Below are 20,869 nucleotides of genomic sequence, written 5' to 3' on the forward strand. Positions count from 1 at the left end.
ACCCAGTTCTGAGTAATATATACAAATTTACAGCCAATTCTGAAGTTTGTCTCTGAGCTATGCATTCATTAGACTTTCCATTTCTTCTGTTAGAGCAGTGGTGGCGAACCTATGGCACGCGTGTCAGAGGTGGCACTCAGAGCCTTCTCTGTGGGCAAGCATGCCATCGCCCCAGCTCCACCACCTCCTGTGGCCCCCTCCTCACCAGCAGCCCCCCAAGAGGAGAGTCACCCTGGGCGCAGCCTGCACGGAGCAGCGCAGTCAAGGACATGGCAGCCGGGCAGCAAGGACAAGACTCCGCCCTCGCACCCCATCGCATGCAGATGATGCTGCAGGGCGCAGACAGAGAGTGTGGCTGCCATAACGCTGCTGGACCATCTGGGTGATCTGCTGTGGTGGGCCATGGAGGCAGTGGGTGGCCCTGCGGGCAGGAGAGGCGGGGGCGGGCCAGGGGCAAGGCGGTTTTGGGGCACTCGGTCTCTAAAAGGTTCACCATCACTGAGGATCAGATTCAACCGCACTGATGGAAATTACTCAAGACCTACTAACCACAATCAAAAATAGGATGTGGTTAGAGGATTTACTTTATCCCTTAGCTTTATCTAAAGGCAAGAGGATTGCAATGTAGATTAAAAAATGATGAAAAATATTGTGTAGTGGGTTCTGGACCGCATGGCAATGAGAGGCAGATGAGTACAGCAAGTCAGCTCTTTATTAGTGATAGGACTGTACTGAACAAAGGGGGTTACCTGTACCCCTTATGTACCTTGCCAGTGCTTTTTTTGTAAAAGAAAAAGGTGCCAGAACTCATACATGTCATACAACCCGCCTTGCCTACCCTACAAGGTTCCATCCAAAAAAGGTGCCAGAACTCCGTTCTGAGCGTTCAATGAGAAAAAAAGCCCTGTACCTTGCCAGGTACACTCTTGGCCAATCCAATCATCTGAATCTCCCGCCGAAAGCTATCCATCCAATCTGGCAATGGTACAGTGCCACCTGGTGGTATTTGCTGAGCTGCTGCTTAAACCCCATACATAACAAAAAACACATTATAATTGAGGCTATTTTAAATGCTAGCTATAATAAAAGCCTGGAGCTTTCTTAAGCCTTCTAGGCATGGGGAAAAGATGCCAGTTACTATTACGCCACTAAGGAAAAGCTTTCTTTTTTCCTTCCCACCTTTCTTCATTTTTTTTTTATTTCTCCAAGATTGAGATGTTTTATTTTTCAGAAGCCTCCAAACAGGCTTTTATCATGCCAGCCCCTTCCCTGTTTGAAGATTATGAAGATTTTATTTGACCTTAGATTACTTTAGAGTTTTGTTTTTTGTATTGTTTTTACTTTGTTCACCACCCAGAGTTTCTTTTGATAGGTAAGGGAACTCTGAAGTGGTTAGATCTAATCAACAGTGTGTTTGAATTCTCAACCCTTGCCTACCAGAGTCTTTGGCATTTATCATATCTGGAGATACTCTGATAATTCTTATAGGACTTTGTTCTGTTATTTGTTGTTATTCTTATAGGACTTTGTTCTGATAGTTGTTCCTTTTGTGCTTTCCAACATCACTGATGGATTTCTGGCGCTTTGGATTGGTGTTCACCGAAGAATCCACTTCTTGATGTGTATTGTCCATTCATTATTTTTCCTGTCTACTTTTTCAAGTCCTTCACAATGGAGATCAGAGATTCTGGGAGAAGGCATCCATCAAATTCACCTCCAGAAATGTTTTTCAGGAGGATCTCTCAGGATGATCCAAATCAAGACACGACCAGAGTTAATACAAGGCTCTGCCATTCCCCAGATTGTAAAGCTATTGACTATAATCTAGCTAAATGGACTAAGTGGGGAAACAGGCCTACTTATTTCACACAAAATACATTTATACATCCTAGCCAACCTGGCACAATCGAAGGAAATTCAATGTGGTTAAAGGAGTCAGCACTTCCCAGTGCAATGCTGATTCTTGCAACCCAACGTGCTTCGAGATAAACAGATCAGCAGATTTCTCAGCATCATTTGGACTATCGATGGAACCGGGCACAAATATGGCTTCAGGTTGATCCTATTATACCACCAACCCAGAAATATTTTTGAGTTTTTCATTCTTTTTACGATGAACTGGAAGTCACAGTTGAAATTCCCTCAGCACTAAAGAAACTTTTTATCCATCTGGCCAAAAGAATTGTTCCATCTCTAAGTGTGACTAATTGTTACAATGTGTGGGAATACTAACATCGGTGAACAATGATCTTGGAAAGCACATGAAATAAATGCTACTGCCCTGACTAGTCAAAATCTCACTTGAAAAGCCACCAATAGACCCAATGTGTGGACTCTGACCACTTCCATAGCTGGAAACCTCCGTTTTAAAAACAGAAGGTTTTGGTAAAGACCTTGGGGAGATTTAGGTGTGAACATCTCTTGTAAGTGAGAGCATCCTTTTGGTGAATTACCACCAACTCAGCCCAACCCCCAAATCCCCTGGCAAACATTCCCCAACTGTTTACCTTATGGACCAATTTAACAGATGCCACTCTCACACTCTACGGATGTATAACATTGCCTAAAGCACGTTGAGAAGGCTTCCCGATCAAGGGAAACGTGAGCGCCCCCTCCTGCCCCCGCATGGGAAACGCTCCGTCTCTCCTTGTTCCAGGAGCGCTTTCCGTTCACAGAAAATCCACCAGAGGGCGGCCTCTGCAAAGAGAAAGGAACTCCACGCACTTCAGCGTTGGGCCGCTGAGGCCGGTTGGGAAGGAAGTGACATCGGTAAGCCTTGCCTTTCTAGGATGCTGGACTCGCTCTCTTTAACCCTTTGAACTTCGCAGGCGGTTGAAAAGGCTGCAAGAAAGTCTTGAAGGAGGGAGCCGCAGCTGACAAAGGAGGTTGTTTGTATGTGTTTGTGTGTATGTTTGTCTCTGTGTGTGCTAGTCTAGACCACGTACGTTGCCCTCAGGAAGAAATCCAGATGCCAGAAAGGAAAGGTGGGGATCTAGATCGTCCTTCACGCCCTATTTCCTGGGTAGGGGGAGAGCTTGCATGGCAAATCTCAAGGAGGAAATAAGAAAAGGTTTGAAAATGCAAAAGATTATGCCTAGGTTCTCACTCTGTGCTGGATGACAGTAAACTAGGTTTTACTCCTCTGCAGCTCAATTTGTTTTAGGAGGGTAAACAGATGATTATGTTAAGCTTTATGTATTTAAGCCTTTGTGTTTCATGTGAACTGAGCCCCTGCATCTGATTGATCTTTTTGTGCTTAGGACACATTGTGTGAACCTGACTTCCTGTGTGAAGGAAGGAAGAGAAATGGAGCGTCCTAAGCCATGGTCAATTGAATGGCATTACATTTTTTGTGAATTGAATTTTCATGCTTTGTTAACCTGTTCTGAGTTTTTGTATGCTGTGTGAACCCTGCTGATAGGTAAATGTAGATCTATATTTTTACAAAGCAAGTAAAAACAATGTAGAAATGATCCAAAATGCCAAATACACTGAATCTTCTTGATTGATGTCATCAGTTTACCAGGCCAAAAAAATACATCCTTCTATGGCGATGAGTATAGATGAATGATCCAATCCATTACGTTCTAGTTGTTGGAATTTATTTTCTATCAGAGAATTGCAAAAGGAAGTCATTTGTTCATCTTCTTTAAAGACAAAGTTATCTCTTTGGCAAAGAGGGTTAATGGCTTGTTCTGATTCCCATGGCTAGATGAACATTGCTATGAATGAAAAAGAATTTGGTTTACTTGAACTCATTTGGATTTGTGTTACAGGACGGAGAAAGAATGGCGAGCCTTCCTTTAGCAAGTGGGGGAACTGGAAAAGGCCCTTCCAGTGTTCAGTCTGGAATCGGTGAGGAGATCTGGGCAAGAACTGGCCAGAAGATCCTGGACGATGGAACCATCCTTTCACCCCTTCAGTCCTGGAATTTTAGGAGCATCCGGCATCAGGAGGATGAGGGTCCCCGAGGACTTTGCAGCCGACTGCACTACTTTTCTAGCCAATGGTTGAGACCGGAAAAGCAGACAAAAGCGCAGATGCTGGACCTGGTTGTTCTGGAGCGGTTCCTGGCGCTTCTGCCCCTGCAGATGGAGAGCTGGGTGCGGGAGTGTGGAGCAGAGAGCAGCTCCCAGGCGGTGGCCCTGGTGGAAGGCTTTCTCCTGAGCCAGGAGGAGGAGAAGAAGGAGCAGGCTGAGTTGCAGGTGAGAGGACTTCCTCTTGGGAGCCCAGAAGGACTTGAATATAATAATATGTTCAAATTTTTCTTTCCTTTTAAAAATATCATTAAGCTTATCAAGATATAAAATGCAAAAAAATGAAAATAGTAGGAACTGGTGGGAATTGAAGAGAAAGACGTATAGGGTAAAGAGGGAAAAAGGAAAATGATTGACTCCTGACTCTTTAGTGCAGTCAAATAAAATGGTAACATTACAGCCTCCGACTTCTACTTTTACATCCTTAATGTGTACTAGAACTAGCCATTCTATAACAAGAAACTCTAAATTTCATTTTTTTTTAATGCCAAGAAAAAAATCCAGAAGTGATTTCCAAGTAGAAACAAGGTTGGATGTGTTCTTTTCTTTAACTAAAGCAGTTAATTTTGCCATCTCTGCTAGTGCCATGAGTTTTTCCAGCAACTTCTCCATTATGGCAATTAACGTATCCTTCCGTTTTTGTGCAAAAAGCATTCTTAATGCTCTAAACATATAAAACAGCAAAGATTGAGATTGTTTCTCAATCTCTTTGTCTGTTAAAGTCCCTGGTTTTGTTTTTATACCCACTTTGAGAATCTTCTGCAGTAAAATGTAAATCTTACACCAGTATTTCTTTGGATTGTCCACCAAAATGGAAAAAGGTTTCTTGTTTACATTTGTATTTTGAACATGTATTTGAATTTCCTTTATACATCTTTGGCCGGTTATCACGCATTAAATAGAATTGATACATCATTTTATAAAAAATTTGTTTCAAATTATAATTTAATAGAAATTTTAAAGTTTTCACCCAAATATCTTCCTGTTGTTCAGGCATTATATTATACACACAATTCTTTGCCATTCGATCAATATATTCAAATTCTTAATGCCTCCTTACCAGAGTTCCCTGGCATTCATACTATGTGGAGATGCTTCACTAATCTTTCTATAGTTGCTTATCCTTTCTAGAAGAAAGATTTTGCAGAGCCCTTTAATTCTTACTTCCCAGCCTAATTGATCGATACTGAGTGCTTTGCAGTAAAAAACCACTTCATGATGTTGGATGACCATTAATTCTTTTCTCCTTCATACTATGTCAAGTCCTTTACAATGGACATCAGAGATCCTGAAAGAATGAGGCATCCTTCAAATCTCCCTCAAGAACTGTTTTTCAGGAGGATCTCCGAGGAAGATCCAAATCAGGACACTTCAAGAGGTAATAATGAGGTCCTTCCATTCCTCTGATAAATCCTAACTTTCTTATCTTCTGTGTTTTCTATGGCATTTCATTAATTATGCTTCTTGAAATTCTATCTCCCTCACAGGGAAGAATAGAAGGAAGTTGACACTTTCTTTTGGGGGAGCGGAAACCATGATTGAACCTCCAGCTCAGGTGAGAGAAGAACATTCATTTACTAGATTTGTATTTTCCTTTTCCCTCAGGAAATCAGCTGATGTACATAGTACAGGTAGTCCTTGATTTATGACCACAATTGAAACCCAAATTTTTGTTGCTAAACAACACATTTGTTAAGTGACCTTTGCCCCATTTTATGACCTTTCTTTCCACATGTGTTTAGTCAATGACTGCAGTTGTTAAGTTTGTAATACGGTTGTTAAATGAATCTGGCTTCCCTATTGACTTTGCTCTGAGAACGTCACAAAAGGTGATCACGTGACCCAAGGACCCTGGAACCGTCATAAATATGAGTCAGTTGCCAAGCATCTGAATTTTGGTCATGTGGCTAAGGGGATGCTGCAGCAGTCGTAGGTGTGAAAACTGGGCATAAGCCATTTTTCCCGGTGCCGTTGTAACTTTGAACAGTCACTAAAAACTGTCCGAAGACTCAGGGTGGCTTACAATCTAAGCACAAATTAAAGTGCTTATGCCTTTAAACCCAGGTTAAACAAGTTAGTGTCACTGATTGGTGGGTTTTCCAAGGGCCACGTGCTAATTGATTTCTCTGGACTGAGTGCCTTTTGATTGAGGATGGATGAATTGATCCTGGCTGGCCGGCTGGATATTTGGTAAATCCAGAAGGATCCTGAGGTTGATCCAGAAGGAAATTGGGGTTACTTAACTGAATGGCACTGAAAGTCCTACAAAATCATTCAAGTTGGTGAAACCTGTCTAAAACATTTCTTCAATCAAAAGCTTTTTCTTCTGTCCACTTTCTCACCTAAACTATGGAATCCTACTAAACATAGCCAATTACCTTAGTGCATAGCTTTGCTTTGGGAATTTCTAAACAATAGGACAGATCCTATAGTCCCTCCTCAATCTGTTCTGTACTTTTTTGCCTTTCAGAAGGGTCTTCTGCCCTTTGAGGAGGTGGCTGTGTATTTCTCAGAGGAGGAATGGTCTCTGCTGGATCCTCACCAGAAAACGCTGCATTGGGAAGTCATGCTGGACAATTATAAGAACGTGGCCTCTCTTGGTAAGGGTTTCCTATTCTGCAGTCCGGCAGTCTAGGAAGACACTTTGTAGTCAGATGCCACGGATTACTTCTTATGAAGTCATCTCCAAATAGATGTCCTCTCTTCAGAGGGAGAAGGAAAAGTCGTGCTGTTCCACTGCTCCTAGGAAGGAAATAGGTCAATGGCATTCTGCTTAGATATATTCTATCCCATTTGTTTTTCTATTTCTATCTAAACATATTAGTGACAAAATAATTCCTTGGTTTGCAGTAATACCAAACTTCATCAAACAGTTTTCAGCTATTTTGGCCCAGGAATTCTAAGCAGGGACTTACTTTGCAGTATACATCCAGTCATAGTCATATCTGTCCATTCTCGTAGGTACAAAGGAATAATTCCCCATCTCAGCTAGGCATAGTTACGGATGCCAATCGATGCTTGCATGATGGTTGATTAGACAAGGGCTTTAACCATCCTGGCACATAGCCAGGACATTCTGTAATAACCTTTGAAGCTCCTCCCACTGACTAGATAAGATATAGGACTGACTAACAACTAGACTACATTTCCCAGAGGCCATCTCTTAAGGAGACAGCATTTAACCCTTTAAATGCTAAATGCTCTAACACAGTTCTTAATTCCTAAGCTAGCTATATAATGGACCAGAGTTACATACTGGTCCAGCACAGCCTTTTACAAGTTTTTATGCCTCACGAATAGTGATATTATCATTTCTATACCAAACTGTTATAATTATACAAATATACAATATATTGGAATCTGGCAAAATACCTGAAGGCAATTACAGGTAGTCCTCGAGTTACAAATATAATGGAGCCTGCCCATTTCATTCGTAACTCAAAAATTCATGGGAATAAATCCTGTACCTCGAAGAAGATCACCTCCTGCTTTCACCCACATATTTGCTAATTGAATGCATGGGCAAATAGGCGGTTCATTATTTGCACGTGAGGTATCTCGGTGGGGAAGGCCATGGAGGGCCTAGTGATGGAACAGGCCCCCAAGGCCTCCACAATTCACAAAGATTTCTCATGCTTCCCCCTCCATTTCTGCCCTGGAAGATTGACCTACCTTGAAAGGATCCATCTCTTCTTTGCCGGGTTCCTGCTTTTCTGGCATAGGAGGGTCAACGGAAGCTCCTATGTGCTGTAATATCATGCGAGTTCAGGCACCCATCCTCTTTCGCAGAGAATGAGTGCCTGAACTCTCACGATGCTTGTTATGCCTATCTCCTGCTCCCCCACACCCCGAACTCGAGCCACATGGCCACCGCCCTTGGCTTCTGTTCTGCCAACGGAGTCCTGTAGATCAGGTTTCTGAAAGCCCACGGACGCATCCCCTGGCCTCCTTTCCGGGCAGCAGCAGCCTGGAAAAGGCCTCCGAATCCCGGAGTGGGCCTTCGGAGGCAATTGGAAGCCTCCCCCAGCTTCCGTTCCATTTTCTGTTGCAGAGAAAGAGGCCTAAACTCCCGTGAGATCATTCGAAATCAGTAGTGTGCGATCTCACATCAGTGATCTCACGTGATCTTGTGCTACTTTAGGCTTCCATTTTCTACAAAAGCACCAAAGGCCTAGAACAGCCAAGAAAGCAAAGGTGCATACCCACAGTCCTTGTGTCTAGGGAGACTGGGGTGCAGGGGGAGGAAATAGCTAGGGTGAATGTTGCAGTGCTACTGTGGTCATTCCTGAGAGTGAATGACTGCCGTAGTGTGGAAAATTCGTAATTTCAGGAGTTTTTCGTAAACACTACTGGGTCATTATCGCGTAAATTCGAACGTTCGCTAAGGGAAGGTTCATAACTCAGGGATTATCTGATTTCTGACAGGGTGATCTTTTCCCCTAACATTTCTATCACTTTCATTTCTTTTTTCTTTTGAAGGTGATAATGAGAATGACAATAAAGTCGCTAGAGAACTAATGAAAGTGTTCAAACAAAGAGACGTAATGGAGAAGTCTGCAATTCAGACAAGATTCCAAAGGCACGAAAGAAACACTTCAATTAAATGGAATAAGGAAAGATCATCTTCCATTGATGCTCAGATGCAGGATTTTATTGATCAACGAGGAAAAATAAAGAAAGAATACATTGGGAAAGGTTTAAGACTATTCAAAGACACAATAGATGTAAATGAGCACTATCTATCCCAAGTCAAAGGACAAGATTATATATGCAAAGACAAAGGAAAAAATTACAATTGGACTTTCACACTTTCTCAAGAAAATGGGTCTGTTATGTCACAGAAAAGTTTTCACATGGGAGAGAAGCCAAATAAATGCACTGAGGATGGAAATAAGACTGTTTATAAAAAGATAAGCACAAGGGAGAAGCTATATAAATACAGGAAGTGTGGAAAGGGCTTCAGCAAACGAATGCATCTTACATCTCAGCAAAGGATCCATGTAGGAGAGAAGCCATATAAATGCACGGAGTGTGGAAAGGGCATCAGGAGAAAAAGTGAACTTATATCCCATCAAATGATACACACAGGGGAGAAGCCGTATAAATGCATGGAGTGTGGAAAGGACTTCAGGATAAAGTGGCATCTTACATCCCATCAAAGGATCCACACGGAGGAAAAGCCATATAAATGCACGGAGTGTGGAAAGGGCTTCAGAACAAACACTAATCTTACATCCCATCAAAGGATACACACAGGGGAGAAGCCCTATAAATGCATGGAGTGTGGAAAGGGCTTCAAGAGAAACAATGAACTTACATCCCATCAAAGGATACACACAGGTGAGAGGCCATATAAATGCATGGAGTGTGGAAAGGATTTCAGAACAAGCTGTGAACTTACATCCCATCAAAGAATCCACACGGCGGAAAAGCCATATAAATGCACAGAGTGTGGAAAGAGCTTCAGAACAAACAGTCATCTTACAGTCCATCAAAGGATCCACACAGGAAAGAAGCCCTATAAATGCATGGAATGTGGAAAGGGCTTCAGTCAACACCATACACTTACATCCCATCAAAGGATACACACAGGGGAGCAGCCCTATAACTGCATGGAGTGTGGAAAAGGCGTCAGGAGAAACAGTGAACTTATATCCCATCAAATGATACACACAGGGGAGAAGCCGTATAAATGCATGGAGTGTGGAAAGAGCTTCAGGACAAAGTGGGAACTTACATCCCATCAAAGGATCCACACGGTGGAAAAGCCATATAAATGCACGGAGTGTGGAAAGGGCTTCAGAACAAACGCTCATCTTACAATCCATCAAAGGATACACACAGGGGAGAAGCCCTATAAATGCATGGAATGTGGAAAGGGCTTCAGTCAACACCATACACTTACATCCCATCAAAGGATACACACAGGGGAGAAGCCCTATAAATGCATGGAGTGTGGAAAGGGCTTCAAGACAAACAATGAACTTACATCCCATCAAAGAATACACACAGGAGAGAAGCCCTATAAATGCATGGAGTGTGGGAAGGATTTCAGAAGAAACAGTCAACTTACATCCCATCAAAGGATCCACACAGGGGAAAAGCCATATAAATGCACGGAGTGTGGAAAGGGCTTCAGAACAAAAAGTCATCTTACAGTCCATCAAAGGATACACACGGGAGAAGCCCTATAAATGCATGGAGTGTGGAAAGGGCTTCAGGACAAAGTGGCAACTTACATCCCATCAAAGGATTCACATGGAGGAAAAGCCATATAAATGCACGGAGTGTGGAAAGGGCTTCAGAACAAACACTCATCTTACAATCCATCAAAGGATCCACACAGGAGAGAAGCCCTATAAATGCATGGAATGTGGAAAGGGCTTCAGTCAACACCATACACTTCCATTCCATCAAAGGATACACACGGGAGAAGCCCTATAAATGCATGGAGTGTGGAAAGGGCTTCACCCGAAATAGTCATCTTATTTCCCATAAAAGAATCCACATGGAGCTCAGTCTATGGATTTCCAATTTACACAGACTGAATTCTGAAAAGAAGGTTGGTGTTTTTTGTCTTTTTCATCCTTCTAACTTAGAGGCCTTGAGAGATGAATTTAGTAACGAAAATGAAAACAATGGGCATGCGCCATTATAATTATTATAAGTTTTTGAATTTATGCATGTATAGGTTCATTTTATTTTATTTTTTCAGTAATGCGCTTCCTGCTCCCCAATTGACATGTTTCTCCCACTTGGTCATAGCTCTCAAAAGGATGTGAAGACATTCAAAAGGTGCTGCTTCCCCAAGCACAAATGAAAAAATAGAAAAATCAAATGTATACCCTTGGTGTAGAACGATGAAGAATTCCTCTCTCAAAAACGAAGCCAGAACGACCAGAAGCCCCACAAGTGATTGTGCAAATTATTTTCAAGCATTTTGCTATTCTATAGTGTGATGAGGGCTGAGAAGAAGTCTAAATTCGATTTAAATAAAATTAAATATCAGTGCTGTGGTTATGTTCGAGTCATGTATTATACTCATGTATTAAACTCTAGTTGCTTTAAAAATGTATTAACACATGAAAGTTTTTGGAAGGATTTGAGAAGCTCATGTTTGAAGCTTTTTATTTAATTGTCAATTCTGTGTCAAACTGGACAGTAAGACTGAAAAGAGCAGAGAGGTTAACTGAATTCTTTTTAACCCCTTTTTTTCTCTCCATCTACATTCTTTCTTTCACTAATTGTACCTAAATCTCTGTTTTTCCCCTCTTGCATTGTCACCTACAAATCCAGAAGAATCTCTTCAAACCATTGGAATCTTCAGGACTTGCACTTAAAGGAGAATTTGTACTTTAGTTTTTCTCTGTTCATTCCTGATCTATGGATTGATGGGTCCCAGTATCATTGCTGGGGCTAGTCCAGATTCTTGCCTCTGAATGACAATTTTTGGGTCATAGAGTTAAGCCAGAAGAGATAAGGCCTGTCACAAGCCAGAACTTTATTTAAGGAGCTGCTAATGTGTCGCCATCTTGTCTCCTCCGTGCAAGCACATCTTCCTGAGGTGTATTCCCTACGTAATAAACAATAAACTAGAAAAAGAAGGATTATGAGGGATAAATAAAACAGGGATGAATGAAGAAAGAAATGAAAGGCAAGGCAAGGGAAAAAGTGGATAAGAAAAACAAGAACATGATAGTCAATGGAAGGACTAATTAATTAATAAAAGAAATTGAATAGTTGGCAACTAAATGATCTCTGTTATTTCAAATGATATGTATAATAATAGAGGGAGATCTATTTGATGATCTAAAAGCGCTGACATGGGAGGCTAGTTGGCAAAGGAAGAAAGCCAGAATGAGGCTGAAGAAAATTGGGGTTTTATTTATTAGAAGGGATTTCATATTAGTAATTAGAGGGTTAAAGCAGAAGTTGAGATAAGTAGAATTTGGGTCATTAAATTGAAAATTGGAAATTAGTTGAAAGTAAGGATTCTATTTGTTTAATATTTAAAAATTAGACCCAAAAGAAAAAAAATATGAATATGTTTACTTTATTGATTAACCCAGACAGTATATATAATGGTTTTGATTTATTAAAGGGGATACTGTATTATTAATTAGATGATTTAATGTGGTGGGAAATAGATACAGTGGTACAAAAAAGTATTTAGTCAGCCACCAATTGTGCAAGTTCTCCCACTTAAAAAGATGAGAGAGGCCTGTAATTTTCATCATAGGTATACCTCAACTATGAGAGACAAAATGGGAGGAAAGAATCCAGGAAATCACATTGTAGGATTTCTAATGAATTTATTTGCAAATTATGGTGGAAAATAAATATTTGGTCAATAACAAAAGTTCATCTCAATACTTTGTTATATACCCTTTGTTGGCAATGACAGAGGTCAAACGTTTTCTGTAAGTCTTCACAAGGTTTGCACACACTGTTGCTGGTATTTTGGCCCATTGCTCCATGCAGATCTCCTCTAGAGCAGTGATGTTTTGGGGCTGTCGCTGGGCAACACGGACTTTCAACTCCCTACAAAGGTTTTCTATGGGGTTTAGATCTGGAGACTGGCTAGGCCACTCCAGGACCTTGAAATGCTTCTTACGAAGCCACTCCGTTGCCCGGGCGGTGTGTTTGGGATCATTGTCATGCTGAAAGACCGAGCCACGTTTCATCTTCAATGCCCTTGCTGATGGAAGGAGGTTTTCACTCAAAATCTCACGATACATGGCCCCATTCATTCTGTCCTTTACATGGATCAGTCGTCCTGGTCCCTTTGCAGAAAAACAGCCCCAAAGCATGATGTTTCCACCCCCATGCTTCACAGTAGGTATGGTGTTCTTTGGATGCAACTCAGCATTCTTTCTCCTCCAAATACGACGAGTTGAGTTTTTACCAAAAAGTTCTACTTTGGTTTCATCTGACCATATGACATTCTCCCAATCCTGTTCTGGATCATCCAAATGCTGTCTAGCAAACTTCAGACGGGCCCGGACATGTACTGGCTTAAGCAGGGGGACACGTCTGGCACTGCAGGATGTGAGTCCCTGGCAGCGTAGTGTGTTACTGATGGTAGCCTTTGTTACTTTGGTACAAGCTCTCTGCAGGTCATTCACTAGGTCCTCCTGTGTGGTTCTGGGATTTTTGCTCACCGTTCTTGTGATCATTTTGACCCCACGGGGTGAGATTTTGTGTGGAGCCCCAGAATGAGGGAGATTATCAGTGGTCTTGTATGTCTTCCATTTTCTAATAATTGCTCCCACAGTTGATTTCTTCACACCAAGCTGCTTGCCTATTGCAAATTCAGTCTTCCCAGCATGGTGCAGGTCTACAATTTTGTTTCTGGTGTCCTTCGACAGCTCTTTGGTCTTGGCCATAGTAGAGTTTGGAGTGTGACTGTTTGAGGTTGTGGACTGGTGTCTTTTATACTGATAACAAGTTCAACCAGGTGCCATTCATACAGGTAACGAGTGGAGCCTTTAAGAGGAGCCTCTTAAAGAAGTTACAGGTCTGTGAGAGCCAGAAATCTTGCTTGTTTGTAGGTGACCAAATATTTATTTTCCACCATAATTTGCAAATAAATTCATTAGAAATCCTACAATGTAATTTCCTGGATTCTTTCCCCCCATTTTGTCTCTCATAGTTGAGGTATACCTATGATAAAAATTACAGGCCTCTCTCATCTTTTTAAGTGGGAGAACTTGCACAATTGGTGGCTGACTAAATACTTTTTTGTCCCACTGTAACTTTTAGCAAATAAAACAAGACTATATTCAAATAGATAATATGTGTATTTTGAATATTAGATTCTGTTATGAATTGAGATGAGGGAAACTGGTTACCTAAAGCCTGGAAATTAAAAATATCAAATGTTAAATTTGAATATTGATGGGAAACTAAAAATTGGGAAAACTCAATAACAGGACATTGATAGCCTATAAAGATTGAATGTAAAAGTAATTAAGATATGTATAAGCTAAAAATTTATTGATAAATGTAATAATGATGTTTTCACTTAGTTGATATGATAAGAACTGTAGTAGCTTAAAAACGAGATAGTTGCTATTAAGGGAAAAAGAGAGGAAATATTTAATGTTATAACTTGAAGTTTGTACTAAAGAATTTTGTATGTTATTGAACTATTGATTAACCCAGCCACCACGTTGCTTTTTAAATACTTAAATGTAAAATTAAAAAATAAAATAAAATACTATTTAAAAAAGAAAGTTTGTGAAAACAAGGGGTGTCTGGCTTTCCTTTTACACACTGCTGCCTGCATGCTGAGGAAATACACCCAGCTTCTTTGGAAACCTGGACAGATGCCCTGGACACAAGCTGGCTTGGAGAGATCTTTGGTGAGTGGCGAAGGGAAATTTTTCTGGTTGTGTTAGCTTTTTGAGGTCTTCTGGTTTTGCCATGTTTGATTCCTGTTATCCAAAGAACAGTTGCTTCTACCATTTCAGGGATGATGGTCATAGCATCCTCGGTAAGTGGTGAAAAACCCCATAAGCCATCTAAGGTTCTGACTATCACCGCAATAACAAAGGAATATATACCATTGGTCACAAAGTAACAGAACGCATTCTGTTAAAATTAAAAAGGGAGGAATGAAGGGTCCTGTATCTGGAACCAAAAGAAATTGTTTAGCCTAACTACTTCTATCTCGCTTCTATAATCAGCATTTGTGTCAGGGACAAATTTCAGAGAAGTGTGGGAAACATGTACATGGATGGGATATACTGAAGGAGGGAATAAGGGAGTGTACAAGAGTGATTGATGTCTTCCTTGTGAAAGGAATAGATTATTATTCAGAAATTTCTAATGAGTCTAAAGATCGATAGAAGAAGCCACCTGAAAGTCATAAATTCTGACAAGCAGTTGTAGCTAGCCTAAATCACAAGCAGAAGAAATACAGAAATAACTATAGGAGCTGAGCTTTGTTAACAGAAAATTAGATGGTGATAGATATGATGTGTACAAAGGAGCTTCCGGGAACATGGGAGGGACAGTGGTTTTAGGCGGTCTGGATAATTTATTGGATGATTAGGGAAGGGGCGTTGAGTGTGATAGGGGAGGGGGGAATCTGTGTCGGGAGCAGGATATAAAAATATGTCAAACAGCTGTTAAAGGTGTGACTGAACTCCTGTGTGTGTTTCAGTTCACCAAATGCTTCTTTTTAAATAAAACTTTGTTGCTAGAATTCCAAGTGACTTTGTTTTGGGATCTTGAGCCACGTTCCAAACACTTAACATGTAATGGCTCTGTTGTCTGATTTTCATTGGCTAACAAAGTTTATAAAGCAATGCTACTAACATTCTAAGGTGTGGCACTTCTGGATGTAACTCTGCCAGGGTTCCAGATTGTTTGCAACCCAGCTGTTTTATTTGATCAATTAAAGCACTGTTTCCTCATGAAGTCTCAGTTTGAGTTGCCTGAATAAACTTTTAATGGTATCTCAAATTTAAGTAAGAGCCAGTGAACTTAATAGTTAAAGATGCAGAGGCTCATTATTAACAATCAACCAATAATAATTATAAATAATCTAAAGGGCCAAGAGGCAGCCAGAACAGAAAAGTAGTTTGTGCTGGGGCTGAGAAAGTAATATAGGGGCCCTCCTCTTGAAACGTGGAGTACATCAACCTATGCAACTGTTGCTGATATGCAGTCTGAGGTCACCTTAATCTGACTCCGACTGTTGTTTAGTGATGTATCCCCTTGCTGAGACCCCTGTGGCTGGCCTGTATAAGTGGATGCTATCACTGCTGACAGTCTTTGCCAGACAGCAGAACTCATTAAATTACCTTTTTATCATCCACGAGGACCTTTATTTGCATGCAGAGAAGTTTACTGCAGACAAGATGTAGTAGATGATGAAATGGATGGTATTTCAAGGTCAAAGACAGTAATAGTCCTACCATGAGAGCAGACCGCATGTGAATGGTGCCCAGGAAGTGATAGAACATTCAGGGTTAAGAAGAAGGAGGAACTACGTCACAAAATCGGAGGGATTGGCTGAACAAATTAACATAAATATTGTAGTTCCCAAACAACCACATGGTGGCAACATAATATGCACTGCATAATATTTTATGGCTGATGTAACAGGACACTCCCCATCTGGTATTGTAAAATACCACTATATAATCCTATAACGGTATTTATTCAAACGCAAATAAATATTTGTGATTTGCTTGTTGTCTTCAAGACCTGAAAGACCTAAAAGAGGAACATGCATATATTGCAACAATAACAACTGCAACTTCAGGCCTCAAATAGTCTATATTAAAGGTTAAATCACTTTTCTTCTTCAAGTCAGGATCCAACAAGGAAAGGCAACGAGTTCAGTCTCTAAGGGGCAAAAGGAAGACAAGTTCTGTGATGGGTCTGATGAAAGTCTTTATGGTGCCTTGCCTTGCAACCCTTACCTCCACCTTACGTACCTTTTATTAAAATTCCCATTTATATCCCGCCCTTCTTCGAAGACTTAGGGCAGCTTACAATCTTGTTGTTGTTGTTGTTAGCTGCGAAGTCGTGTCCGACTCATCGCGACCCTATGGACAACGTTCCTCCAGGCCTTCCTGTCTTCCACCATCTTCTGGAGTCCATTTAAGCTCACGCCTACTGCTTCAGTGACTCCATCCAGCCACCTCGTTCTCTGTCGTCCCCTTCTTCTCTTGCCCTCAACCTTTCCCAGCATTAGGCTCTTCTCCAGTGAGTCCTTCTTTCTCATTAGGTGGCCAAAGTATTTGAGTTTTAGCTTCAAGATCTGGCCATCTAAAGAGCAGTCAGGATTGATCTCCTCTAGGACTGACTGGTTTGATCGCCTTGCAGTCCAAGGGACTCGCAGGAGTCTTCTCCAGCACCACAGTTCAAAGGCCTCAATTCTTTGGCGCTCAGCCTTTCTTATGGTCCAACTTTCACTGCCATACATTGCAACTGGGAAGACCATAGCCTTGACTATATGCACTTTTGTCAACAGGGTGATGTCTCTGCTTTTTAGTGTGCTGTCTAGATTTGCCATGGCTTTCCTTCCCAGGAGCAAGCGTCTTTTAATTTCTTGGCTACAGTCCCCATCTGCAGTGATCTTGGAGCCCAGGAAAACAAAATCTGTCACTACCTCCATTTCTTCCCCATCTATTTGCCAGGAATTGAGAGGGCCAGATGCCATGATCTTGGTTTTCTTAATGTTAAGTTTCAACCCAACTTTTGCACTCTCCTTCTTCACCCGCAACAAGAGGCTCTTTAGTTCTTCTTCACTTTCTGCCATTAGAGTGGTATCATCTGCGTATCTTAGGTTGTTGATATTTCTCCCAGCAATCTTAATTCCAACTTTTGATTCATTTAGCCCTGCCTTTCTCATGATGTGCTCTGCATATAAGTTAAATAGGCAGGGTGACAGTATACAGCCTTGCCGGACTGCTTTCCCAATTTTGAACCAATCAGTGGTTCCGTGTCCAGTTCTCACTGTTGCTTCTTGACCCGCATATAGGTTTCTCAAGAGACAAATAAGATGGTCTGGTACTCCCATCTCTTTAAGAACTTGCCACAGTTTGTTATGATCCACACAATCAAAGGCTTTAGCATAGTCAATGAAGCAGAAGTAGATGTTTTTCTGGAACTCCCTAGCTTTCTCCATGATCCAGCGTATGTTGGCAATTTGATCTCTAGTTCCTCTGCCTCTTCGAAATCCTGCCTGTACTTCTGGTAGTTCTCGATCCACATACTGCTGAAGTCTAGCTTGTAGGATTTTAAGCATGACTTTACTAGCATGAGAAATGAGTGCAATGGTGCGATAGTTTGAACATTCTTTGGCACTGCCTTTCTTTGGAATTGGAATGTAAACTGATCTTTTCCAATCCTGTGGCCACTGTTGAGTTTTCCAAATTTGCTGGCAAATTGAGTGTAGCACTTTTACTGCACTGTCTTTTAAGATTTTGAATAGCTCAGCTGGAATACTGTCACCTCCACTAGCTTTGTTGTTGCTCAGCTTTTCTAAGGCCCACTTCACTTCACATTCTAGGATGTCTGGCTCGAGGTCAGTGACCACCTCATTGTGATTATCAGGGACGTTAAGCTCATTCTTGTATAGTTCTTCTGTGTAATTTTGCCACCTCTTCTTAATCTCTTCTGCCTCTGTTAGGTCCCTGCCATTTTGGTCCTTTATCATGCCCATTTTTGCATGGAATGTTCCCTTCATCTCTCCAATTTTCTTGAAAAGATCTCTGGTCCTCCCTATTGTATTGTTTTCTTCTATTTCTTTGCACTGTTCATTTAAGAAGGCATTCTTATCTCTTCTAGCTATTCTCTGGAATTCTGCATTCAATTGGGCATATCTATGTTTTTCTCCCTTGCCTTTCGCTTTCCTCCTTTCCTCAGCTATTTGCAAAGCTTCCTCAGACAACCATTTTGCTTTCTTGCATTTCTTTTTCTTTGGGATGGTTTTGGTTGCTACCTGTTGTACAATGTCGCGAACCTCTGTCCATAGTTCTTCAGGCACTCTGTCTATCAGATCTAATTCCTTAAATCTATTTGTCACCTCTACTGTATATTCAACAGGGATATGATTTAATTCATACCTGAGTGGCCTAGTGCTTTTCCCTACTTTCTTCAGTTTAAGCCTAAACTTTGCAAGGAGAAGCTCATGGTCTGAGCCACAGTCAGCTCCTGGGCTTGTTTTTACCGACTGTATAGAGCTTCTCCATCTTTGGCTGCAGAGCATATAGTCAATCTGATTTCTGTGTTGACCGTCTGGTGATGTCCATGTGTAGAGCCGTCTCTTGGGTTGTTGGAAAAGAGTGTTTGCTATGACCATCGTATTCTCTTGACAAAATTCTACTTCATTTTGTACTCCAAGGCCAAACTTGCCTGTTATTCCAGTTATCTTTTGGCTTCCTACTTTAGCATTCCAATCCCCCATGATGATAAGGACATCATTTTTTGGTGTTAGTTCTATAAGGTGCTGTAGGGCTTCATAGAACCGGTCAATTTCATCCTCTTCAGCACTGGTGGTTGGGGCATAGACTTGGACTACTGTGATATTGAATGGTTTCGCTTGGATTCGAACTGAGATCATTCTGTCATTTTGAGGATTGTATCCCAGTATTGCTTTTCCTACTCTTTTATTGACTATGAAGGCTACTCCATTTCTTCTGAGGGATTCTTGCCCACAGTAGTATACCTGATGGTCATCTGAATTAAATTCATCCATTCCTGTCCATTTTAGTTCGCTAATACCTAAGATGTCGATGTTCAGTCTTGACATCTCTTGTTTGACCACGTCCAGCTTTCCTTGATTCATGGATCTTACATTCCAGGTTCCTATGGAGAAAGAATCTTTACAGCATCGGACTTTCCTTTCACCACCAGACATATCCACAGCTGAGCGTCCTTTCGGCTTTGGCCCAGTCGCTTCATTCTTTCTGGCGCTATTAGTACTAGCCCTCTGCTCTTCCCCAGTAGCATATTGGACGCCTTCCGACCTGAGGGGCTCATCTTCCAGCATCATATCATTTTGCCTTTTGGTACTGTCCATAGGGTTTTCATGGCAAAGATACTGGAGTGGGTTGCCATTTCCTTCTCCAGTGGATCACGTTTTGTCAGAACTCTCAGCTATGACCTGTCCGTCTTGGGTGGCCCTGCACGGCATAGCTCATAGCTTCATTGAATTACGCAAGCCCCTTCGCCACGACAAGGCAGTAATCCATGAAGGGGGCTTACAATCTAGGAAGCACAAATCAATGTGCTTAGCAATAGTCTTCATTCTATGTATATGCCTGCTTATTAGGGCTTTCGGGGGGCCCAAGCGGCATTTTTACAAAGTCAGCTTATTACCCCCAACAATCTGAGTCTTCATTTTACCTACCTCAGAAGGATGGAAGGCTGAGTCAACCTTGAGCCTGGTGGAACTCGAACCGGCACTAATTGCAGGCAGCTGTTGTTACTTAAGGAGGCATTAGCCCACTGCTCCACCAAGGCTCTTCCCATCATCACTGGGAATGGCTTTCACAACGAGTCCCTTGGGCCATTCAATTCTTTGAGCTTGTTGGTCCTTGAGCAGAACAAGGTCTCCAACTTGGAGATTGGGGTTCTGATGTTGCCATTTCCTGCGTCCTTCCATCGATTCCAGAGGCAGTTGTCTTTTGCAGAGAGAGATTTTTGGCATAAGTGCCAGCCTTGACGTTCAGTGTCACTAGATTGGTGTGATAGCATTGTGCAATATGGACTAACCTTGCAATAATGCGTACAAGCCTTGTCCACTTGGAGAACCGTTCAAAGCATTGATAGTCCATGATGCTGCTCTGCTCAGATCTGGTGAGAAGGGTCTTAATGTCAGGACGAATCTCTGGATCATTTTCAGGATCTTGAAGACCTCAGCTGTGCTTTATCCTGAGGCATGAAGAGGTAATGGTGCAACCCAGCTGTTAGACATATCTTTGGAGAATTCAGTGTCCATTATGTTGATGAATTCTCTGTCTTTAACTGACATGGCTATTTTGTTGTCATCACGTGTAGTATAAAACACTGTGCTGCCTAAGTTATCATCACAGGTGATGGGGATAACATCAGATACCTGGATGATGTCAAGAGGCTTCTCCTTTACTTCATGGTGGTGAGGGTATTGTCTGAAGTGAGATGCACGCCCATTCCTTAACATGTGAGTTTTAAAGGAGTTGATCTCAGATGGTATGCACATTCTATTTAAGCATATATCTCCCACTATTACCCAGCCTAGGTCACGTCTTTGTGCATATGGGTCATCATCAGGTCCATTGCAATCCTGGCGTACTTTATGAACTCTGAGAATGTCTCTTCCCAGCAAGACT

The 20,869-nt window shown here is 41.6% G+C and overlaps 1 protein-coding gene across 1 annotated transcript in view; it reads left to right on the forward strand.

The window, feature by feature from the left end:
* The first annotated feature begins 2,692 nt into the window (after positions 1 to 2,692).
* The window catches only part of LOC310635846 (zinc finger protein 197-like), a 97,965-nt gene continuing 79,788 nt past the window's right edge, over positions 2,693 to 20,869 (forward strand). The window contains exons 1-4 of the mRNA XM_083355152.1: positions 2,693 to 2,885; positions 3,777 to 4,205; positions 5,301 to 5,415; positions 5,525 to 5,592. Coding sequence (XP_083211278.1) covers positions 3,789 to 4,205; positions 5,301 to 5,415; positions 5,525 to 5,592 — 600 coding nt within the window. The 5' untranslated portion in view covers positions 2,693 to 2,885; positions 3,777 to 3,788. The remainder of the gene's footprint in view (positions 2,886 to 3,776; positions 4,206 to 5,300; positions 5,416 to 5,524; positions 5,593 to 20,869) is intronic.

This window comes from Vipera ursinii (assembly GCF_947247035.1).
Source record: "Vipera ursinii genome assembly, chromosome: 2".
Lineage (NCBI taxonomy): Eukaryota > Metazoa > Chordata > Lepidosauria > Squamata > Viperidae > Vipera > Vipera ursinii.